Source organism: Aethalodelphis obliquidens, unplaced genomic scaffold (assembly GCF_003676395.1).
Source record: "Aethalodelphis obliquidens isolate GAN/ISIS:26980383/991018 unplaced genomic scaffold, ASM367639v1 scaffold8, whole genome shotgun sequence".
Lineage (NCBI taxonomy): Eukaryota > Metazoa > Chordata > Mammalia > Artiodactyla > Delphinidae > Aethalodelphis > Aethalodelphis obliquidens.
The window spans coordinates 39,363,748-39,389,123 of record NW_020837952.1 but is presented as its reverse complement, the minus strand read 5'-3'; the positions used below and the strand labels follow the sequence as shown (position 1 = coordinate 39,389,123).

At 38.8% G+C, this 25,376-nt stretch overlaps 2 protein-coding genes across 8 annotated transcripts in view; both read left to right on the top strand.

The window, feature by feature from the left end:
- The window catches only part of FGD6 (FYVE, RhoGEF and PH domain containing 6), a 109,484-nt gene extending 108,119 nt beyond the window's left edge, over positions 1 to 1,365 (top strand). Inside the window, exon 21 of one of the 2 annotated variants that reach the window (XM_027107214.1) lies at positions 1,120 to 1,365. In XM_027107214.1, coding sequence (XP_026963015.1) covers positions 1,120 to 1,156 — 37 coding nt within the window. In that variant the 3' untranslated portion in view covers positions 1,157 to 1,365. The remainder of the gene's footprint in view (positions 1 to 1,119) is intronic. The other variant, XM_027107215.1, reaches the window with a different exon arrangement.
- Positions 1,366 to 13,541: 12,176 nt separating this feature from the next.
- Positions 13,542 to 25,376, top strand: part of NR2C1 (nuclear receptor subfamily 2 group C member 1) — a 46,032-nt gene continuing 34,197 nt past the window's right edge. For all 6 annotated transcript variants that reach the window (XR_003432957.1, XM_027107213.1, XM_027107212.1 and 3 more), the window contains exons 1-4: positions 13,542 to 13,648; positions 17,872 to 17,944; positions 21,816 to 22,046; positions 25,075 to 25,156. Coding sequence is in view for 5 of the 6 variants with exons in the window: in XM_027107213.1 (XP_026963014.1) it covers positions 17,891 to 17,944; positions 21,816 to 22,046; positions 25,075 to 25,156 (367 nt within the window). In the remaining variant the exon portion in view is untranslated. The remainder of the gene's footprint in view (positions 13,649 to 17,871; positions 17,945 to 21,815; positions 22,047 to 25,074; positions 25,157 to 25,376) is intronic.

The window sequence follows — 25,376 nt, the reverse complement described above, 5'->3', positions numbered from 1 at the left end:
GAATATATAGAATATTAAATTTATAGAATATTATAGAATAGAATATTATAGAATTATAGAATATTAAATATTATAGAATATTATAGAATATTAAAATGTGTTATAGAATATTAAAATTATAGAATATTAAAATGTGTTATATAGAATATTAAACACATTATAGAATATTATAGAATATTAAAATGTGTTAATTTTAATGGAAACTTTTAAAAAGCCTTTTTATTATGGTATAAATTATATGCCATTTGCATTTAAAAATTTTTTTTAATTCCATCCTTAAAATGTGAGGTAAATCTGCTACGGGCTACTTTTACTAACTACATTGAATGATTTCAAGTGTTCATGGTAAGTTTAGAAGCCATTACACTACTGGGGAGGTACAAAGAAACTACCTCCAAGTGTCTTCTGAATAATTGTAGCTGTGTATATTGTCAAATAAAACTTTTGAGGCAAAAGAATTTTAGAAAGACTTCTATGAAAGTGAGACACTTTTATATTGCATGCAAACTTTAGATCAACTGGGAGTAGACTACTAGATGCTAGATTCCCTTTCACTGAAAATATTAGAATAGGTCTGGACTACAGATGCCCAAGGAGTCTCTGGTTGGTAGAATTAAGAGATGAGGAGACAGGGACAGAGCTAGTATTCCCAAAGGCAGAAAGGGGGTTGAAATAAAGGCCTCTGCAGGTATATCCACTTCCAAAATCAATTAAATGGGATCAGTAGAACTTCATAGAGCCTATACATGAAATGGCCCCTTGCTCATGCTTCAAAGAAATAAGAGATGCACAGGAATTCCCTGGTGGTCCAGTGGTTAGGACTCGGCGCTTTCACTGTCAGGGCCCGGGCTGTATCCCTGGTTAGGGAACTGAGATCCTGCAAGTTGTGTGGTGTGGCCAAAAAAGAGAAAGAAGTAAGAGATGCACTTTTCAGGCCAAAGTTTCGTCCAAATTACCAAATAAAGGGTAGTTCTATACATACAGAATTCTCATTTGCTATAAGAAAGATCTTAAATATACTTGTTAGAGTAATTGGATCCACAGGCACAGCTATTATCTATACTGTCTTAACATATATTGGATGATTGTATTTTAAAATCTAACAAATTTCTCTTATAGGTGGATAGAAGCATTTCAAGAAGGCACAATATTGTAGCTGTATTTGTTTCATCTCTTGTGTGATTCCAAAAGGGTGGAATTTCATCAGAATAGAGTAAATGCAGTACAAAAATTTTATATAAGTGAACACTGCCAGGATAAATCCAACCAAAATCTTCATCAAAGAAATTATTTTGTTAGGTATAAGGTAATTTTTATAAAATGTTTGTTTTTCATGTATGTTATTTATTAAAAATTTGATGTTTACTTAATGGTCAGAGTTATTTCTGAGACTCACACTGAATTCTAAAGTACCTAGCTGTTTGTGACACAGTCCATACTGTTTTCTCAGTGTGTTTTACAGTGTTATTTTGTAACATTCTCACTAGTGGTAAGTCTTTGTAAATAAAAAACACACATCAAGGAGCAAATTTCCATGCAGTGTTTGGTTTGGAAATTGTGATTATAAAACAGCTGGTGAAAAAAACACATGTCTTTGAATCAGTAAATTTAGATGAATTTTTGTATCTTTTAATGGAAAAACACATGGCCAATTTCTACCTCAGTAACTATGAAATGAAATTCCAGTAAATTATCAAAAGTATTTCTACTGTTATGTACCTCTTTTGGTATGAGATAATGTTACATCATCAACGAATTATAGCAAAGGGATAGAATCTGAATTTTCATCTAACTCAACAATGAGTAGGAAAAAGGATGTTTCCATTTGCAGGGGAGCACAAATAATCAACTCTATGGCCTTTACGTTAAGTCTAATCTTTTTTTAAAAAACTACCATTTCAACACAAACATAAGTGTATTATTTCTTTAAAAAGCAAAATATGGCAAGCATTATATTACATGATGTCCAAGTCAATGGTGGTATTTGTATCTAAAAAGAATGTTACATTTTCTATAATATTGTGATTTTTTAAATGAACTGGAATTATCATATCAAAAAACACAAATTCAAAGCCAGTATTAGCGGAAATTGTATAGTATCATTTTTTAAAGTTTTTTTAATACCACTTTGTGTTATGTCCTCTCTGGTAATTAAAAAAGTATATTTTTCTTTAACCAACTGTCAGCATACCTCATTAGGAAGGGTTTATATTCCTAATTTTGGTTCACATACTGTTTAACATATGAACTACTTTATGTATAAAATTGATTAGCAGAAGTAAAATGAAATTAACACTATGATTAAAGTCATTCCTGATGTTCAAAATATACATTTATTGACTGAGCTTAAACTAAATATAAATTATCTTAAAAGGCAAGGTTATCCATAGAATATTTCATTAAAGGGCAAAATAAATTTCCCTTCTGCTTTTATATAAAGGATTTCCTAACTCAGTATTATATTTATGATTGCCAAGAGAATTACTCAGTGCCTTCTGAAGCCTTCTGAATGTTTGTTGCAGCACCAGGGTATCTACTAGACCTAGAGTTGGCTGCTGCAGTTTTTTGGGTATTGCTTGCTGTGGAATCACTTTGAATCCTCTTGCAACCTCACATAAAATCCTCGCATGCTATCTCCCAAATCTTTTTGTCACTGTAGGTAAATTAACACTTCTTTGCAGCTCATTAATTTTAACCAAGATAGCATAAATAAGGCTTCCATGTTAAATCCCTGCAGATTTTAGTGTGTCCTTTTTGGAGACCAAGGTTATGCCTTATACAGTGTTTCCTTCTATTTCATTGGGACTAGCATTTTGCAAAACAACAAGTTATTGGAGTTCCTCCCTCCTCCTCTTGAGCTCTCAACCTTCTGACTACAAGGTTTGGTTTAATCTGAATCTGAAAACTATCAACCAAGGCTATTCTATCTTCCAACGGTTGGCTGAATCAAGAAACAGTTAAACATTTAAATACAAGAAACATTGCATAAACTTCTAGTAATTCTCCTAATTACATGTGAAACTCATGTATGATTACGCTAGCTATTGGCTTAGCCCCATGGAGGGCTTTGAAAATTAAAAAATATAGCGCCTTTTGAGGAAGCTATCAGATTACCAGCAACCCTCTGCCAAGATTTTTTTTAAATGTTTGAATTTTATTTATTTTTTTATACAGCAGGTTCTTATTAGTTATCCATTTTATACATTTATATTAGTGTATATATGTCAATCCCAATCTCCCAATTCATCACACCCCCCACCCCCACCACTTTGCCCCCTTGGTGTCCATACGTTTGTTCTCTACATCTGTGGCTCTTTTTCTGCCCTGCAAACTGGTTCATCTGTACCATTTTTCTAGGTTCCACGTATATGCATTAATATACAATATTTGTTTTCTTCTTTCTGACTTACTTTACACTGTATGACAGTTTCTAGATCCATCCACGTCTCTACAAATGACCCAACTTCGTTCCTTTTTATGACTGAGTAATATTCCATTGTATATATGTACCACATCTTTTTTATCCATTCGTCTGTCAATGGGCATTTAGGTTGCTTCCATGACCTGGCTATTGTAAATAGTGCTGCAGTGAACATTGGGGTGCATATGCCTTTTTGAATTATAGTTTTCTCTGGGTATATGCCCAGTAGTGGGATTGCTGAGTCATATGGTAATTCTATTTTTAGTTTTTTAAGGAACCTCCATACTGTTCTCCATAGTGGCTTTATCAATTTACATTCCCACCAAGAGTGCAAGAGGGTTCCCTTTTCTCCACACCCTCTCCAGTATTTGTTGTTTGTAGATTTTCTGATGATGTCCATTCTAACGGGTGTGACGTGATACCTCATTGTAGTTTTGATTTGCATGTCTCTAATAATTAGTGATGTAGAGCAGCTTTTCATGTGCTTCTTGGCCATATGTATGTCTTCTTTGGACAAATGTCTAGGTCTTCTGCCCATTTCTTGGTTGGGTTGTTTGTTCTTTTAATATTGAGCTGCATGAGCTGTTTATATATTTTGGAGATTAATCCTTTGTCCATTGATTCGTTTGCAAATACTTTCCCCCATTCTGAGGGTTGTCTTTTCGTCTTGTTTGTAGTTTCCTTTGCTTTGCGAAAGCTTTTAAGTTTCATAGGGTCCCATTTGTTTATTTTTGTTTTTATTTCCATTACTCTAGGAGGTGGATCAAAAAAGATCTTGCTGTGATTTATGTCAAAGAGTGTTCTTCCTATGTTTTCCTCTGAGAGTTTTATACTGTCCAGTCTTACATTTAAGTCTCTAATCCATTTTGAGTTTATTTTTGTGTATGGTGTTAGGGACTGTTCTAATTTCATTCTTTTACATGTAGCTGTCCAGTTTTCCCAGCACACTTATTGAAGAGGCTGTCTTTTCTCCATTGTAGATCCTTGCCTCCTTTGTCATAGTTTAGTTGACCATAGGTGCATGTGTTTATCTCTGGGCTTTCTATCCTGTTCCATTGATCTATATTTCTGTTTTGGTGCCAGTACCATATTGTCTTGATTACTGTAGCTTTGTAGTATAGTCTAAAGTCAGGGAGTCTGATTCCTCCAGCTCTGTTTTTTTCCTTTAAGACTGCTTTGGCTATTTGGGGTCTTTTGTGTCTCCATACAAATTTTAAGATTTTTTGTTCTAGTTCTGTAAAAAATGCCATTGGTAATTTGATAAGGATTGCATTGAATCTGTAGATTGCTTTGGGTAGTATACTCATTTTCACGATGTTGATTCTTCCAATCCAAGAACATGGTATGTCTCTCCATCTGTTTATATCATCTTTAATTTCTTTCATCAGTGTCTTATAGTTTTCTGCATACAGGTCTTGTCTCCCTAGGTAGGCTTATTCCTAGGTATTTTATCCTTTTTCTTACAGTGGTAAGTGGGAGTGTTTCCTTAATTTCTCTCTCAGATTTTTCATCATTAGTGTATAGGAATGCAAGAGATTTCTGTGTATCCTGCAACTTCACCAAATTCATTGATTAGCTCTAGTAGTTTTCTGGTGGCATCTTTAGGATTCTCTATGTATAGTATCATGTCACCTGCAAGCAGTGACAGTTTTACTTCTTCTTTTCCAATTTGTATTCCTTTTGTTTCTTTTTCTTCTCTGATTGCTGTGGCTTCCAAAACTATGTTGAATAATAGTGACAAGAGTGGACATCCTTGTCTTGTTCCTGATCTTAGAGGAAATGCTTTCAGTTTTTCACCATTGAGAATGATGTTTGCTGTGGGTTTGTCATATATGGCCTTTATTATGTTGAGGTAAGTTCCCTCTATGCCCACTTTCTGGATAGTTTTTATTATAAATGGGTGTTGAATTTTGTCAAAAGCTTTTTCTGCATCTATTGAGATGATCCTATGGTTTTTATTCTTCAGTTTGTTAATATGGTGTATCACATTGATTTGTGTATACTGAAGAATCCTTGCATCCCTGGGATAAATCCCACTTGATCTTGGCGTATGATCCTTTTAATGTGTTGTTGTATTCTGTTTGCTAGTATTTTGTTGAGGATTTTTGCATCTATATTCATCAGTGATATTGGTCTGTAATTTTCTTTTTTTGTAGTATCTTTGTCTGGTTTTGGTATCAGGGTGATGGTGGCCTCATAGAATGAGTTTGGGAGTGTTCCTTCCTCTGCAATTTTTTGGAAGAGTTTGAGAAGGATGGGTGTTAGCTCTTTTCTAAATGTTTGATAGAATTCAGCTGTGAAGCCATCTGGTCCTGGACTTTTGTTTGTTGGAAGATTTTTAATCAGTTTCAATTTCATTACTTGTGATTGGTCTGTTCATATTTTCTATTTCTTCCTGGTTCAGTCTTGGAAGGTTATACCTTTGTACGGATTTGTCCATTTCTTCCAGGTTGTCCATTTTATTGGCATGGAGTTACTTGTAGTAGTCTCTTAGGATGCTTTGTATTTCTGCGGTGTCTGTTGTAACTTCTCCTTTTTCATTTCTAATTTTATTGATTTGAGTCCTCTCCCTCTTTTTCTTGATGAGTCTGGCTAATGGTTTATCAATTTTGTTTATCTTCTCAAAGAACCAGCTTTCAGTTTTATTGATCTTTGCTATTGTTTTCTTTGTTTCTGTTTCATTTATTTCTGCTCTGATCTTTATGATTTCTTTCCTTCTGCTAACTTTGGGTTTTGTTTGTTCTTCTTTCTCTAGTTCCTTTAGGTGTAAGGTTAGATTGTTCATTTGAGATTTTTCTTGTTTCTTGAGGTTGGCTTGTATTGCTGTAAACCTCCCTCTTAGAACTGCTTTTGCTGCATCCCATAGGTTTTGGATTGTCGTGTTTTCATTGTCATTGGTCTCTAGGTATTTTTTGATTTCCTCTTTGATTCCTTCAGTGATCTCTTGGTTATCTAGTAACGTATTGCTTAGCCTCCATGTGTTTGTGTTTTTTAGTTTTTTTCCCTGTAATTGATTTCTAATCTCATAACGTTGTGGTGAGAACAGATGCTTGATATGATTTCAATTTTCTTAAATTTACTGAGGCTTGATTTGTGACCCAAGACGTGATCTATCCTGGAGAATATTCCATGTGCACTTGAGAAGAAAGTGTAATCTGCTGTTTTTGGATGGAATGTCCTATAAATATCAATTAAATCTATCTGGTCTATTGTGTCGTTTAAAGCTTGTGTTTCCTTATAAATTTTCTGTTTGTATGATCTGTCCATTGGTATAGTGAGGTGTTAAAGTCCCCCACTATTATTGTGTTACTGTGGATTTCCTCTTTTATAGCTGTTAGCAGTTGCCTTATGTATTGAGGTGCTCCTATGTTGGGTGCATAAAAATTTATAATTGTTATGTCTTCTTCTTGGATTGATCATTATGTAGTGTCCTTCCTTGTCTCTTGTAACATTATTTTAAAGTCTATTTTATCTGATATGAGTATTGCTACTCCAGCTTTCTTTTGATTTCCATTTGCATGGAATATCTTTTTCCATCCCCTCACTTTCATTCTGTATGTGTCCCTAGGTCTGAAGTTGGTCTCTTGTAGACAGCATATATATGTGTCTTGTTTTTGTATACATTCAGCGAGCCTGTGTCTTTTGGCGTGAGCATTTAATCCATTCACGTTTAAGGTAATTATCAATATGTATGTTCCTGTTACCATTTTCTGAATTGTTATGGGTTTGTTTTTGTAGGTCCTTTTCTTCGCTTGTGTTTCCCACTTAGAGAAGTTCCTTTAGCATTTGCTGTAGAGCTGTTTGGTGGTGCTGAATTCTCTTAGCTTTTGCTTGTCTGTAAAGCTTTTGATTTCTCCGTTGAATCTGAATGAGATCCTTGCTGGGTAGAGTAATCTTGGTTGTAGGTTCTTCCCTTTCATCTCTTTAAATAAATCATGCCACTCCCTTCTGGCTTGTAGAGCTTCTATTAACCTTATGGGAGTTCCCTTGTTTTTTTTGTTTTTGTTTTTTTTTTTTTTTTTTTGGTAGTACGCAGGCCTCTCACTGCTGTGGCCTCTCCCGTTGCGGAGCACAGGCTCCTGACACACGGGCCCAGCAGCCATGGCCCACGGGCCCAGCTGCTCCGCAGCACGTGGGATCCTCCTGGACTGGGGCACGAACCCATGTCCCCTGCATCGGCAGGCGGACTCCCAACCACTGTGCCACCAGGGAAGCCCCTCCTTTGTATGTTATTTGTCGTTTTTCCCTTGTTGCTTTCAATAATTTTTCTTTGTTTTTAATTTTTGTCAATTTGATTACTATGTGTCTCGGCGTGTTTCTCCTTGGGTTTATCCTGCCTGGGACTGTCTGCACTTCCTGGACTTGGGTGGCTATTTCCTTTCCCATGTTAGGGAAGTTTTCGACTATAAGCTCTTCAAATATTTTCTTGGGTCTTTTTTTCTCTCTCTTCTCCCTCTGGAACCCCTGTAATGCGAATGTTGTTGCATTTAATGTTGTCCCAGAGGTCTCTTAGGCTGTCTTCATTTCTTTCCATTCTCTTCCCTTTTCTGTTCCACAGCAGTGAATTCCACCAATCTGTCTTCCAGGTCACTTATCCTTTCTTCTGCCTCAGTTATTCTGCTATTGATTCCGCCTAGTGTATTTTTCATGTCAGTTATTGTATTGTTCATCTCTGTTTGTTCTATAATTCTTCTAGGTCTTTGTTAAACATTTCTTGCATCTTCTCGATCTTTGCCTCCATTCTTTCTTTGAGGTCCTGGATCATCTCTACTATCATTATTCTGAATTCTTTTTCTGGAAGGTTTCCTATCTTCACTCCATTTAGTTTTTCTGGGGTTTTATCTTGTTCATTCATCTGGTACATAGCCCTTTGCCTTTTCATCTTGTTTATCTTTCTGTGATTGTGGTTTTTGTTCCACAGGCTGCTGGATTGTTGTTCTTCTTGCGTCTGCTGTCTGCCCTCCGGTGAATGAGGCTATCTAAGAGGCTTGTGCAAGTTTTGATGTGAGGGACTGGTGGTGGGTAGAGCTGGGTGTTGCTCTGGTGGGCAGAGCTCAGTAAAATTTTAATCCACTTGTCTGCTGATGGGTGGGGCTGGGTTCCCTCCCTGTTGGTTGGTTGGCCTGAGGTGACCCAACACTGGAGCCTACCTGGCTCTTTGGTGGACTCTGGGAGGGCTCATGCCAAGTAGTACTTCCCAGAACTTCTGCTGCCAGTGTCTTTGTCCCCACCGTGAGCCACAGCCACCCCTGCCTCTGCAGGAGACCCTCCAACACTAACAGGTAGGTCTGGTTCAGTCTCCTATGGGGTCACTGCTTCTTCCCCTGGGTCCCGATGAGCACACTACTTTGTGTGTGCCCTCCAAGAGTGGAGTCTCTGTTTCCCCCAGTCCTGTCGAAGTCCTGCAGTCAAATCCCGCTAGCCTTCAAAGTCTGATTCTCTAGGAATTCCTCTTCCTGTTGCCGGACCCCCAGGTTGGGAAGCCTGATGTGGGGCTCAGAACCTTCACTCCAGTTGGGTGGACTTCTGTGGTATAAGTGCTCTCCAGTTTGTGAGTCACCCACATGGCAGTTATGGGATTTGATTTTATTGTGATTGCGCCCCTCCTGCTGTCTCACTGTGGCTCTGCTTTGTCTTTGGATGTGGGGTATCTTTTTTGGTGAGTTCTAGTGTCTTCCCGTCAATGATTGTTGAACAGTTAGTTGTGATTCCAGTGCTCTCGCAAGAGGGAGTGAGCGCACGTCCTTCTACTCCGCCATCTTGAACCACTTTCCCCGCCAAGATGTTTTAAATGTGGAATAGTAACATTCCCTTTCCCCCTTATCAATCCTTCATAACTTCACTGAAGCTGATCAGTTATTTAACCTTGCTCATTCAATGTCAAATGAGAAACCTAATTATATACATTTTCTTGTAAAGCTACTTTCAAAAACCTCTCTTGATAGCTAATATTTTAGCAAAAAAAAAATATTGGATGCATTCTGTAAATGAGGAGAAGGTATAAATAGTACTTAGAGGGACTTCCCTGGTGGTCCAGTGATTAGGACTTCCCCTTCCAAAGCAGGGAGTGTGGGTTCAATCCCTGGTTAGAGAGCTAAGATCCCACATGCCTCTCGGCCAAGAAAACCAAAACATAAAACAGAAGCAATATTGTAACAAATTCAATAAAGACTTTAATAAATAAATAAATCGTACTTAGATCCCAAGAGTACTGTATTTACTACACTGATACATGTGCTTCCATCAAATCCTTTTCAAGTATCTCCTTTTATTCATAAGGAGGAGAAAAGAGCAGTTATAATGTTAAGCCCAAAAGGATGCTGAAGGAAACCTAGACGAGAGATGCCAGGTCAAGCTAGGGGAAGGCTGGCCTTCTTAGTACGTGTTTACAACTAGTGTTCCTCCTTTATCTGTGGCAGCTGTAAATGCAGAGGACCCTCCAGAGTCTAGGAGAATAAGAAAGGTTATCTTTGGCATCATCCCACGTTTTTGAACCTCTCCCCAACCTTTTCCCCTGTTCCCTAATGTACCCAGTATCCTCCTACTGTCCTTTGCCCAAGATACTTCCTTTTTAACCAAAACCTTGATTCTTTGAGTATGTAGTAGCATTTCTTAAAATGAGATCATCAGAGCAACCTTTGTTTAATAGAAAGCTGTAATGAAACAACTAATTGAAGATGACAACTTTAAAGTGTAGTTTTGTTAGCCAAAGGTATGTGTTATATTTGGTTCGTAGGATATATCTGGAAATAGGGAAAGCCTGCTATTTAGTAATTTAGTTAAAATGTAAATGTTATCACAGCGTATGTTGATATGTCTCAGAGTGTGCTTTCATTGTACTCAGGTTTTGAAATTTGAGATCCATTGTAGTTAAATATTGTCACTGGAACTTCCAGAGAGATAAATCTATTTGTCTTACTACACTGCCCACTCCTTGAAGACAGATACTATATCTAATATGTCAGTTTCTCACAAAATACCTACCCTGTGTCTTTTAAGTGAAAATATTTGTTGAAGAAAGTAAGGACAGGATTCTGGTCATCTCCAAATCAGAGTCTCCAAAGTGCCCTCATTATAACTCAGATCTTAGACCTGCTCTTTCCACCATCCTGCAAGTCCATATTTGCAAGTACGTGTTGGACATCTACACCTTAAGCACTTTAAACTTTACATGCCTAAAACTCAACTCAATTTCTTTTCATTCAAATCTGTATATTTTCTTCTGCAATGGAAAAACACCATTCTAGGCTCCAGAATCTGCCTCCAAGTGTCAACGGGACCCTCTACAATTGCCTTTGTATCCTTTCTGTCTTCGTTGTCCTTCTTGTTATTGCATCTGCCCTAGCTCAAGTCCTTGTTACCTCTTCCCAGTGACTGGCATAACTTTTCTTCTAATTCCAGTGCCTTCTTTGCATGGTCCCATTTTAAACATTGCCAGAGCCATCTTGTAAGGCATAGTTCTAATCTAGTTTCATCCCTGCTCTTTACAACCTTCATTGGCTTCCGAGTGGCTTGGTGTGGAACACTTTTCCTCAGGTATCATACACTGCAGGTAACCCCAACCCAACCTTTCTCTGTTCACATCATTTTGTTTTTCTTCATCCTTTCCCCCACCTCCATTTCTGCCTATTTATCCAAGACTTCTCTGTAACAGTTGATCCTAGGCCTTCTCTCTGTTCCTCCTTAGACCTACTGTCTCCTTCCTCTATGCTTCCGTAGCCTTTAGCTCCTAAACAGACTTTTTTATGGTGCTTATCACATCCTAGCCTTGAGACCAACAACTGTATCTTGTTCATTTGAGATTCCTCCTCAGCATCTGGCAGAGTGCCTTGCATGAACTGGACACCCAGTATTTGGTGAGTTAAATTAATTCAAATGGACTTTTTTTTTTTGAATGCCTCTAATACACAAATCATTATGGAGCCTATGCCACTTTTAATGTTATTTTCTAATGGAAATTTTCTAGTAGGATTTCTGTTTTGTTTTAAGATAAACGTAGTAGTAAATTTTCAAAAAGCCTCAATATCAAATCCCTCTCTTTTTTGGGGGGGTTCTTTTATATGAGTTGGTCATACAGCATGTTAAGAACCAATCTTGAAATAGTTTTTTTTTTTTTTTTTTTTTTTTTTTTTTGCGGTACGCGGGCCTCTCACTGTGCGGCCTCTCCCGTTGCGGAGCACAGGCTCCGGATGCGCAGGCTCAGTGGCCATGGCTCACGGGCCCAGCCGCTCCGCGGCATGTGGGATCTTCCCGGACTGGGGCACGAACCCGTGTCCCCTGCATCGGCAGGCGGACTCTCAACCGCTGCGCCACCAGGGAAGCCTGAAATACTATTTTTTTAAATGACAAATTTATAGAAACACTTTTTACTTAAAATGATAATATAGTTTGTATCTTATTGTCCACATATGTAGATCCTTTATAAATAAAATATTAGCACTGTAAATAATGTTAATATTATATTTATACACAATAAATTTACTAAATCTACTATTGGTGTGATGATGTCTTTTTTGTTTGTTTGTTTGCAGTACGCGGGCTTCTCACTGTTGTGGCCTCTCCCGTTGCGGAGCACAGGCTCCGGACGCACAGGCTCAGCAGCCATGCTCACGGGCCCAGCCGCTCCGCAGCATGTGGGATCTTCCCGGACCGGGGCATAAACCTGAGTCCCCTGCACCAGCAGGCGGACTCTCAACCACTGTGCCACCAGGGAAGCCCCTAAACCATAATTTTTTATAGTTTAAAAAATTTAAAGATGAACCACACTGACCATGAACCACATATTCAAAGATGAACCACACTGACCATGAACCACACATTCAAAGATGAACCACACTGTCCTGTTTTCCTGAATCATAATTAGGGGAAGCTCTTTCTCACCCACAAAAGATACTCCCCAAATGGCATATGAGGCACTAAGAATAGAGGAAAGGTCTCAGATTGCCTTTTCCCATTGGACCTATAGCTTTTGTCTTTGGGACACGCTTAACGATTTGATCCCAAATTTGGGTGGACGGAGGAGGGGCTGCCTTAAAACCACCAAACACACGACAAACGGTACTAAAAGGAACAGGGAGACTTCCAGAGAATGAGGCATAGAGCATATTTTTACTTGTTAGCGGTTTCTGCTTGCCCCTTTTCTTTGTCCAGCCGGCTAGTTCCAGAGGGAAATGAGAGAGGAGATGTTCTCCTTACCAGTGCACTTTTGTTTTCCCTGACTTGGGTTTCTGGCCTGAATCCGTGACTGCTTTTCTAGTGCCAATCAAAACTAAAAGACATTTTGAGGACCCCCTTCTCTTAACATCTAAACCACACAGTGCTTTGCACACAGGGCAGCCCTGGCTGCCACACCTCGGTGCCTCAGGAGCCACTATCAGAACGTGAAGTTCCATCAATGCCTCATTTCTCGAATCTTCATTGACCATTAGGCACTGTCCTATAAGCTTGGGAATACACCGCTGAATGAAACAGACTAAAGCCAGTCTTCGGAAGCTTTCATTCTAAGTGATATTAAATTCTAGCTCCATTTAGCCCTTATGCTTATTTACTCACAAGACTTTATAAGTAAAACTTAGCCTTACTATAGAGGACTATGCCCCAGCTTGTTTTATTTAAGGTTATTTAAAATACTTTATCGGGATCTACCCAGTTTTGTTAGTCCTCTAATAAGCCGTTTAGTCCAAGCTAAGAGCCTGAAACAGAGCCCACTTCACCACAAATTAGAAACCGAACTGTCTAAAACTGATTGGGTTATCTATCCTGGCTCAAATCGGAACAGTCTCAAAACTTCGTTTAACGACCGCCTTTTGCAAACGGAACGCTAAGGCCACGCGGCTTCTCGAAGTCCCGCATAGGGACGCGCAGCTGCGGCAAGGCAGTCTCCCTCCCATCCGATAGGGGACAGTCGACCTCCACAGGCTGGGTTCTCTCATCCCTCTACTCGGGGAACGTCACTACCTCCTCTCGCCGCCTCTCCACTGCACTCGTGCGCAGGCGCGGACGGGAGCGCGCACCGAGGAGCTGAGGGAGGGGTCACGAACTCTGACCCCCCCCAAATACCCAAACCCAGAAAGCCCCCCCCCCCCCTTTTTTTCCCCCCCCCCCCCCCCCCCTCCCCCCCCCCCTCCCTCCCCGGGGGCCCCCCCCCCCCCCCCGCCGCCCAGCAGTAGCTGCAACGGGGCTGTCGTCTACGCCCGGCGAAGGACGTAGCTCGGCGGAGAAGCGCCGGTAAGAAGGGACGGGTGAGGAGAAAAGCGGCTGCAGCGGCGCCCGGAGCGGGGACCGTGGGGAGGTCCCTTCCTCCCAGGTGCCAACGGACGCGCCCCCAGCGTTCCCAACAGCCTGCGGCTTCGGCCGGTGGAACCCGCCCTCCGGCAGTGCCGCGGCGCGCTGCTCGGGGTGGGCTGGGAGCGCAGAGAGCGGCCGCAGCAGCGGGACCGAGTGCCCGGGGCTCCGAGAGAGGCCAAGGCCGGAGCCGGAGCTCGGCGCGGGGCCGGGAGCCCGGATAGGGGCTGGGGCGGCGGGCGCGAGAGGGAGTCCCCGAGCGGCTCGGCGCGCACTGCAGCCTCTCCCGCGGCGCCTCTGACCTTTCACCTACAGGAAAAGCTTCCGTCTCGGCGGCGCTGCCGCTTCCCCCGCCTGAGGAAGCCGCGCGCCGCCCCCGGGCCCGGGGCGCCGCTTGGGCTCGAGCGCCGGCGGGATGCTGAGAGGCCGGCCTGGCTGCGAGTGGTCGCGAGCTGAGGCCCGGATCCCTTTCACCGCGAGCCTCTGGCTAGTACTCGTGCTTACACAGGACGGACGGAATAATGCTCTCAACTTTCACGACCGACGGGGTCGGGAGTGGCCGCTGCCTTTGGACCTGTATCTTTTGAGAAATAAAATGGAACGGCCAAGGGTCCTCAGTGCAGTGGGCATGTCCAAGCTTCCAGTAGCTCTTTTGTTAAGAAACTGTACCTCCGACTCCAGCAGATGCCGTTTTACGAATGACAAATGTTGCCAAACCTGTCTCGTAATCTTCACTAAATACGTCAGCTGTTTAAAAAATAATAATAATAACTGGCAAGGAAAAGCAAAAGGACTTGAAATTAAGCCCTTTAGGGATTTTGTGCCTCCGGAACTTGTAAATAGGCCTTCGACTTTGGAGGGATTTTGAACAGTGACTGCTCTGCGGTTGGTTGATACACAATGATTGATTTTAGATTTTACTTGTGTGTCAATTTGGTAGCTCTAAAGGAGATATTTCTATTTATTCTTATTAAAAAGTGGATCGCATAAAATGTAATTTCATCATTCTTTGTAGGGACATCTCAATCTTTTTTTAGGAAATCAAAGGCAGCAGACATTCCCAAAATATCTACTGTTTGTATGTCTGCTACACAAAATATAATTCCTACTCCTGGGGAATAGAAAAGACAAAAGAAACCGCATATGATAAAGGATTAACAGTATATATAATCATGTAACTTTTAAAAGTCATATAGGACCCTCTGCACCCTCTTAAAATCTTTTATGAAGGCCATGGACTCTCGCTAGAAAAATGCACCTTCCCATAAAATTTTGCATACAGTATTAGAAGTAAACAGAAGTTTGTTCTTGAGGCCTTGTTAACAGCCTTAGTATACACAATAAATGCTGTACTCATCTAGAAAGATTGGAATAAAAACAAAAAAATTAGAACTGAGTTTTAAAGGTGGGAAACTTAAATGAGGGAAGAGGAGCTTGGCACTGTATATTGGGGAATAAACAACATTCCAGTTGTCCTAAACAGACGCCCCTCTGGGACTGGTAGGAGACAAAATGAGAAGATGAGGAAGTCAGACTATAAAGGAATGCTACTTTGTGTCTGCAGTGGCAGGCATGTTATAGGGGCTTAGTAAATACTGAAAAAATACCAGGAGAAGGGCTGAAACTTTATTCTTTGACCATTAAAGAGACATTGTTACTTCTGAAACAGGAGACTGAGGATGCATTTCAGTTCTGTAAGCATCCTGAGATCTTGCTGTTTGTCAAAGGTGCTGACACAAAGTTGATTCTTGCCTTCTAGGGGCTTTTCATATGCACAGTTTGTATATATTAAATAATCATCCAGGAAAGTCAGTTCTGGGAGTAGCTGAAATTTGTTGTCTGTTTCACCCCACCAAAATATAAATTTTACAAGGGGAAGTTTGTTTTAATACTCCCTGCTCAATCCCTAACATTTAGAAAAATGCCTGGCTAATAGTAAGCACTCAACAAGTATTTGTTGAATGGAAGAATATTGAATGAATTATTGGATCAATGAGTATGAACATTTTTAAGGCACTTCATAGACATAGGCAAATTTCTTTCTAGAAATATAACAATTTATACTTACATCAACAATATGTAAAGAATGCTCATTTTTCCTCAGTTTTTTGAGTTAAATTTCGTCTTGGAAAACAAACATGTTGATCTAGTGATTCCATAGCATTCATGGTAGAGAAGCCATTAGCAAAGACATGGAAACACGAAGCAACATGGTAAATTCAAGGATACAAGTAGTGCATATGGCTAGAATGTAAGGTTTAACAAATGACACATCACGTCCATGGGCTTCCCTGGTGGCACAGTGGTTAAGAATCCACCTGCCAATGCAGGGGATACGGGTTCAAGCCCTGGTCCGAGAAGATCCCACATGCCATGGAGCAACTAAGCCCGTGCACCACAACTACTGAGCCTGCGCTCTAGAGCCTGCGAGCCACAACTACTGAGCCCGCGCGCCTAGAGCCTGTGCTCCGCAACAAGAGAAGCCACCGCAGTGAGAAGCCCGTGCACCGCAAGGAAGCATAGCCCCTGCTCGACGCAACTAGAGAAAGCCCACGCACAGCAACGGAGACCCAACAGAGCCATAAATAAATAAACAAACAAATACATAAAAGGACACCTCATGTCCTATAGTTAAAGGAAAGGCTTTGAAGAATATTAAGAGCTAAAATTTTATTAAATATATATGTTAGAGCAATCTGACAGCACAATATTAAAGTAGCATTTGGGTGAACATTAATGGACTTTGAGGTCAGGAAACTGGGAGAATGGCAGGAAAGGGACAACAATCAGTGTCAGATCATCAATGAGTAATGAAATTGGAACAGAAATGAATGAATGACAATAAAAGTCACTAAAAACTGTAGTGTAACTGGCTTAAATGAATCTCAGAGGAAGAGTTTTTCTTGTGGGAGAAAATAAGCGGCCTTGTTCAGAAGACTACAACATTAGCAGTGTCCTTGAGATCTACATACAGCACAAGCCAGGAATAGAGATGGAGTTATCCAGAAGAGATCTGTTCAGGACTCTCTTGTCTGATGGCTTGGACCCCCATGAACTGCATGGGAGGCAGCAAGACTTCTGGGAATTTCATGCCAGCAGAAATGCTGCCATCTTGGACTGAAGGGGACAGAGATGGGATGAAATGAATGAAGGCTATTGGATTTCTGGGACTCTACTGGATGGGCAATAGAGCTATTCAGTTTTGAACATGTGTTATCCTTCAAGAAAAGGGAAGAATGACCCCCCAAAGATGGGTCAGAGTTTGGGAGGGCTGCCACTGCCATCATGGACCCAGAGCACACAAGACCTGGGAAGTAACTGTCTCCTTGGTTGGTTCCAGAGAGGTTGAGGGCAGTACTTTTCAATCTAGTGAGAGAGAGTTGAGTAATTAATCTAAATATTGTGTATTGCTTTTAGAACAAGTAATTGAAGGATTTAAGGTTTTAAAAGTAATTGAAAGAAATAATTCAGACAATTTGGCAATTAATATTAATTATAATTACAGAATATTAGTGAATTTATCATAGTATATAATATGATAAAGTCAGAAATAATTTTTGTATTCTTGACTACCTGATACAGAGAAAAAGCAAAAGCCGAAGTCAACCCATTAATCTTACTGGCTCTCAAATCCATTTGAAGACAGTTTTACATTAAAATTCAAATTAATAGAACAAGGAAGAACAATCACAAAATTCTAGAGAAATCTAGCCCTCTGAATGAATGCAGTTATTTTGTCAGCGTTTACAATATACTGCTTTAAAAGTGTGTTAAATGACTACAAGGATGTGGTTTTTTTTTTTACAGGCTGGGTTGCCCTTATTCAGTTAATAAACTACTCCTAATCTATATCAGGTCTGCAGCTTAGGCTTCAGTATCTTTGAAAAGTGAAATTGTTTGGTATTGAATAGTTTGGGTTTTTTTAATAGACGTTTTCAGAATTTATAAAAACACAGTGAATAGTTTTATGAACCCTGTATAAACTTTAGCAGTCTTCAGTAATTGTCAGCACGTGGCCATTCTTGTTTTGTTTATTCCTTCTCACCCCCACCCACACAGCTGGATTATTTTGAAGCAAATCCTAACATATAATTCCATTTTTAAATTCTTCAGTAAATATGTTTTATGGGTATAATTGTAAAAAAGCATCTTTTTACTTTTGGCAGGACACTTGGCAATTAAATCATGGCAACCATAGAAGAAATTGCACATCAAATTATTGAACAACAGATGGCAGAGGTATGTCTAGTTTACCGTTCGTTCACTGCTTCACCAAACTTATTTATACCAAGTGTAGTATATGCTAGGGTTTGGTGGTACAGAGATAAAAGATACCCTTGAATTTAAGTGCACTTTGATCAAGTAAATCAGAAAGAGAAAAATACTGTATGCTAACATATATATATGGAATCTAAAAAAAAAAAAAAATGGTTCTGAAGAATCTAGGGACAGGACAGGAACGAAGACGCAGACGTAGAGAATGGACTTGACATGGAGAGGGGGAAGGGTAAGCTGGGACGAAGTGAGAGAGTGACATTGACATATATACACTACCAAATGTAAAATAGATGGCTAGTGGGAAGCAGCCGCGTAGCACAGGTAGATCAGCCCCGTGCTTTGTGACCACCTAGAGGGGTGGGATGGGGAGGGTGGGAGGGAGACGCAAGAGGGAGGGGATATGGGGATATGTATACGTATAGCTGATTCACTTTGTTATACAGAAACTAACACAGCAAGGTAAAGCAATTATACTCCAATAAAGATGTTAAAAATCCCTAAAAATAAAAAGTTCGCTTTGATCTAGTGAGAGACAGTTGAATAATTGGACAATCATAATAGGATATGATAAGTGCTGTGATAATTCTATAGGGTGTTATGGGAGCACAGAAGAAAAACAACTAATGAAGAGTTGTGGTAGAGTGAGGATCTAGCCAGGGAATGTTTCTGACAAGTGTGGAATCTGAGGTTTAATAGACCAGTAGAAGGACACCCATGTCAATAGATAGGTCTTCATTTTTTTTAAAAGTTATGTCCTAGTAAGAGGTACCATAATCTAAAGGTTTTCAAAGTATCATCTAGGAACTCTTTCAGAGAGTCAGCAAGGTCAAAACCATTCTCATAATAATACTAAAATGTTACAGTATTTGCCTTTTCACTATCATTCTCTCACAAGTATATGGTGCAATTTTCCAGAGGCTGCACGTCATGTGATATTGGATGATGAAATATGTCAACATTTAAAAGGTGTACATAACTCACTGAACCAGTGTTTCCCAAATGACCAATGCACGATGTTACACAATCACTCATGAGTAAAGGATTCACATTGCCGGATAGATTTTAATATATAGTTTCTGATTCCACATTGCAACTAACCTCTAAAAAAGCTATCACTTGTCAAGTTTTGGTGTCATATTAAAGAACAGTTTACACAGTTTGAAGAAACAGTTAAGATATTCTTCCCTCTTTTACCTAGTAAATGTAAGGCTTGATTTTCTTTATATATTTTAACCAAAGCAACATATTGCAGCAGATTGAATGCCCAGGTAGGTATGAGAATCCAGCTTCTATTAAGCCAGATATTAAAGCAGTTTGCAAAAATGTAAATCATTGCCACTCTTCCCATTGATTTTTCTTTTGTTTGGAAAATTATTTATTTTTCATTAAATATGTTACTTATGTTAACATTTAATGGGTTGTTTTATTTATTTTATTTTTAAAATAAATTTATTTTATTATTTATTTTTGGCTGCATTGGGTCGGTCTTCGTTGTTCCATGCGGACTTTCTCTAGTTGCAGGAAGCAGGGCTACTCTTCATTGTGGTGTGCGTGCTTCTCATTGCAGTGGCTTCTCTTGCTGCGGAGCACGGGCTCTAGGTGTGTGGGCTCCAGTAGTTGTGGCTCACGGGCTCTAGAGCACAGGCTCAGTAGTTGTGGCACACGAGCTTAGTTGCTCTGCGGCATGTGGGATCTTCCCAGACCAGGTTTCGAACCCGTGTCCCCTGCATTGGCAGCCGGATTCTTAACCACTGTGCCACCAGGGAAGTCCCTGGGTTATTTTTAAATGAATTAATAAATATTAAAAATATTTTTCTATTTGAATTTCTAATACGGTAAATATCAATAGATACAACCTACATAAACAGAAGTTCTTTGGGCGCTCAGTGACTTTTTTTTTTTTTTTTGGTGTGTGAAGGGGTCCTGAGACCTGAGAACTATTTCCATAATCTATTTTTTTTCCCATAATCTATTTACTGGTCCTTATTGAAGGCCATTTGGATTGCTTCAGTTTCCAATTATAATTATTATGCTGCAGTAAACATACTTTTACCCATCTAAGCAAAGGGTTTCAACCCAATAACAGTTGGACCCTGCATGTACCTGATGCTCGTCTCTAAGAAATAACTGTGAGCCATTAGATTTTTTTTCAGTTTACAATGGATATTTCTGATAGAAATATTCTAAAATAAAATTTACAACAACATAAACTTTACATGATAAAATTATAGATGAACTGATTCAAAGTCACATCTTATAGTTATTGAAAATTGCAGAAATTGTGAGAGAGGAAGATGGAGACTAGACTTGGTAGAAATAACCTATGCAAAATAAAATTGACAACAGTTAAAACTGCAGCCAGAAAAACAGGATATGGTAGAAATAATGGTCGACAAAGGAAACTCAAATTGGCAGCAGCTATAATCAATACCGTCTGCTCTAGACAGTAACTAATTAGTGATTCAGAACTTTGCTGTAAATTTTGCATAGAAAATAGTCTTGATGAAAATAATTTCAGAGAAATAGAAAAAAGTTGGAAACAAATCAGCTTTGCCATTTTAAAATTGAATCAAGGAATTTAATTGGCTTAATGAGTTTATTCTGTAAAATATTTGCCTAGCAACAACAAAAACCGTCAATGCTAGGCTGTTCTTTTTGTTCATGAACTTGCTCTTCCCCAGACTACTCCATCTCAGTAGATGGCAATTCTGTCCTCCCAGTTGGTCAGGCCAAAATTTTATAGTCATCCTCGACTCTTCTTTCCTCATAGTCCATTTCCAATCCATCAACATATCTTGTCAGCTCTCCCTTATAAAATATCCCAGATTTAATCATTTTTCACCACTAGCATGGCTGCTACCCTGATCTCAGCCTATATCTCTGCCCATATACGATACCCAACTGCTGCCAGTATCTGTGCAATAGCATCCTATCTGGTCTCCCTTAATTCTGTTCTTGAACATTCATAGTCTGGTCTTCGCACTAAATCTAGAATGATCCTATTTGCAAAAGATCCTGCCACTTCTCTTCTCTGTAAACCCTTCAGTGGATGGATCTCCATGTCATCCAGTAGGAAATCAGTCATTTTATGGCCTACAAAGTCCTATTCAGTCTGGCCCCTTTTGTCTCTCAGATCCCACCTCCTACCATAAATCTCTCTCTCCCATTCTATTTCACTCACACAGCTCTCGGTGTGCTCTTGCCTCAGATGTATGGAACACACTCTTCCTGCCCCACAGGCTGCTGCTTCTACCTGGGATGCACTTCCCCTAGCTAGTTCTAAGCCTTGGTCTGGTACTTCACTCAGGTCTGTGCAAAAATGTCATCTCCTCATCACTGTCATTCCATCAATGACTCTCACATTATTCTGCTTTATTTTACTTTGTAGCACTTAATACCACCTGACAATATTATTTGCTTATTTGGTTTTTATCTGCCTTTCCTCACTAAAATAAAAGCTTTATGAGAATAAAAATTTTGTTTTGTTTATTGCTGTATCCAAGGACTCAGAACAGTGATTGGCAAATAGAATGTACCCAATATATGTTTGTGTAAATGGAAGGGGAAAAGGAGAGGAAGGGAAGGAATCAAAATAGTGAGATCCATATGTTCTTACTATTGTAACTTTATTTGCACATTTGTTTATTTCTGTAGGATAGGATGTCGAATTAGAATTGGTAGATTTAATGGTGTGTGTATGTGTATTATATTGAACGTATGTATATAATAGTATGCTTTTCTAGTCTAGCTTTGTCTCAAGGTATGAGAAAATTGTGCTTAGAGAAGAAAAAAGATTAAGTTGACTTGATTACTAATGACATGATTGTGTTAGATTGTTACAGAGCAGCAGACTGGCCAGAAAATCCAGATTGTGACAGCACTTGATCATAATACCCAAGGCAAACAGTTCATTCTGACAAATCACAGTGGCTCTACTCCAAGCAAAGTCATTCTGGCCAGGCAAGATTCTACTCCAGGAAAAGTTTTCCTCACAACCCCAGATGCAACAGGTGTCAACCAGTTTATTTTTACAACTCCTGATTTGTCTGCACAACACCTCCAGGTAAATAACTAGAGTTTCTTTTTATCTTACCCTTGAAAAACATAAAAAGCATATCATAAGTGTAAGTCCTGACATTAAGACTTTATGTCCTGCATGTTCAATAGGAAAAAATCTTGCATAAAATTATGTGCTGCCCTTGCCTATGAGCCACTATTCTTTTCCTCAAACATCCTCACATCCATATATTTTGGTGGGTTTTTAGTGGCTCACAGTAAGAGCCAATCTGGCTAGTTTGGGCAGGAAAGGATTTAACAAAGAATGTAGAGAGCTCAAAGAACTGTTAGAAAGGCTGAAGAAACACTTGTAGGTCAGGTTTCCAAGAATAACTACTGGAACATGCTTCAGAACTTCTTCTAAGTGACCTTCTGCATCTGCACAGTTAGGAAACTTCCAAATCAGGAGCATCTATAGAATTCTGTAGCTGCAGTTTCCAGGACCAAGATGCCTGTGCCTTGAACAAGCAGCTGCCAAATCAAGAAGTTGATATTCTAGCTGCCAGCTTTGTCACTTTTGCTTCCTCTTTTGTCAATCAACTACGTCTTCATTGATGTAGCAAGCAGTCTATCATGGTTATGCAGCTGTTTTTACCACTGGTTGCTATGTTTGAATACAAATACAATGAACCCTTAAGTTTGCCTCCAGAGACTTTGAGGAGAATGAATGCCAACTTAAAATTGGGTTCTGTATTTTGTGATGAAAACACTGATCAAAGAAAATCCCTTTTAGGATTGAAAAACTCCAAATACATAAGATACAAAATTATGCCTATATATCCTGATTGGTTCTATTATTCTTCCAATTACATAATTTGTATTATTTTTAGAAACAGCTACGGTAGAAAATGGATAGGATATATAAAGTTATCTTATCAGAAAGACGGAAGTCACTAAAAAAATGTATAACATTATCCATACCTTAATTTCTTTATTTTCTTAATTAACAGACTTGATTTTTTTTTAGAACAGTTTTGTGTTTACAGAAATATTGAGCATTTAGTATAGAGAGTTCCCATATAATCTCCGAACACACAGTTTCTCATATTATTAATATTCTACATTAGTGTGATACAATTGTTATAATTAATGAACTAGTAGTATTTATACATCAACTGCAGTCCATAGCTTTCCCTAATTTTTACTTAATATCCTTTTTTGTTCCAGGATACCATACTACATTTGTCATGTTTTCTTAGACTCTTCTTAGCTGTGACAGTTTCTCAGACTTTCCTTGTATTTGATGATTTTGACAGTTTTGAAGTATAATGGTCAGGTATATTATAGGTTGCCCCATTGTGGGACTTTGATATTCTTTTTTTTTTTTCATGGTTAGACTGGGGTTGTGGGTTTTGGGGAGGAGGATCACAGAGGTTAAGTGCCATTCTCATCATATCATATCAGGGGTACTTACTATCATCATGTTTTATGACTGGTGACATTACCTGGCTTAAGAGGTGATATAAGATTTCTTCACTCTAAAGTTACTCTTTTTCAAAAGACTTTCTCTATTTAAAAATTAAGATGATATTGGTACTTTGCCTACGTTATGGATCATCTCTGAGAGCAATGAAAGAGAAACCAGGTATAGGATAGAATCTCCTGGACCAAAAAGATTTGATTTCTGGTCTGGTGACCAAGATGGGATGTGGGCAAGCCCATTAACCTCTCAGTGTCTCTTCCACCCTTAGGAATAATAGCAGATAAAATATTAGCACCATTTGCAATAGATATGCTGTTAAAGAAAAGAGTGATACTTGTCATAGATGCTTTCAAAGGACATCTAATACCAGAAATTGTTCGTTTATTTGTTTAAGTTTTCATTGAAGACTGATTTTTATGGTGATACAAGAAGAAATGATGCCACTATAACATAGTAAGGGACTGCTATTTTATTTTATTTTTAAATTTTTTTTGGCTGTGCCACTTGGCTTGCAGGACCTTAGTTCCCCTACCCAGGGATTGAACCCGCACGCTTGGCAGTGAAAGTGCGGAGTCATAACCATTAGACTGCCAGGGAATTCCCTGGGACAGGTATTTTAATGACTGTTTAAAGTTTTTAAAATCAGAATTATTCCTGAAGGCATTCACACCCCTAAGAGAAGAAAAAGAGTCAAAGTAGAGGTTTATTTTGTGGGCTGTTTTAAAGCAGGGGAAGATGTTTACTAAATGACGCATTTTTTTGGCTTGAATTTAATTTGTTCACATTTCAAAAGATTGAAAAAAATGACAGAAAGATTGAAGGATAAATCTGAAAGAAGAAACTAGTATTTCTTTGCCAGTATTACATTAGCTGTACCTAGTGATGAGCTCTTAATATAATTTAAAGAGGTTTGGTGATTTGCCCAAGGCCATCCCACCTAGTCCCCACTAACTTGCTGTCATTAACAGACTCCAGAGTCCATGCTCTCAACCTCTACACCTAACTCAAACCTTAGACAGCTCGAAAAGTTTATACCTTTGTATATCAGTCATGTTCCATAGTTATAAGTAAATGCTTTAACATATTTTTTTCTTTATAACTCCTTTTCTATTTAAAAAATTCAGATTTATCTTTTTATGCTGTTATAGCTTATTTTAGTCATGTCATTCCATATGGAAATGTTCTGAGTTATTCAAAGACGAATGTCATGATAGGACTGATAACTGCTGCAGTACTTTAATGTGTTCCATATGAATAATAAATACGTAATGGGTGAGATACAGTAAAAAATGCTCATGTATTTGTGTGTTTAAGACTGTTTACTTTAATGAAATTGTTATGGAACAAATTATCATTGAACAAATTAAAAAGGTATTATTTCTGTCTGTGCTTTTTATAACATGGGAGTCTTAATCTATATGTAAAGAAAATTAAGAATACTTTAATCGATGCATGCCTAATAGAGTTCAAAGTTTTAGAATAACTTTTGAAAAAGAAAGCAAAAAGTAAGATTGACTGAATGTTCTTTTAATTTTTTACATGAGAATATTACTAAGTAACAACAAATTATTGTGTTTTTGTTTATTTGTTTGTTTGGGGGGGTTTTCTTTAGCTCTTAACAGATAATTCTTCCTCCGAACAAGGACCAAATAAGGTTTTTGATCTTTGCGTAGTATGTGGAGACAAAGCATCAGGTAACATTAAAAATAACCTCCTATATGTGTTCTCTTGTTAAAATAACTATCTCATTACCATGTTTCTTCTACTGAAAGTAAAAAGAAAAAGAAGCAGGTTGTTTTTATGATTCATATTTGTAGCCTATGAAATTTAACTGAATTTTCCCCAGAGCTTTTTATTCTCCTAAAGGTTTTTTATTTCAGTGCAGTTTAATGTGATCTTGCAATGACATAAAAT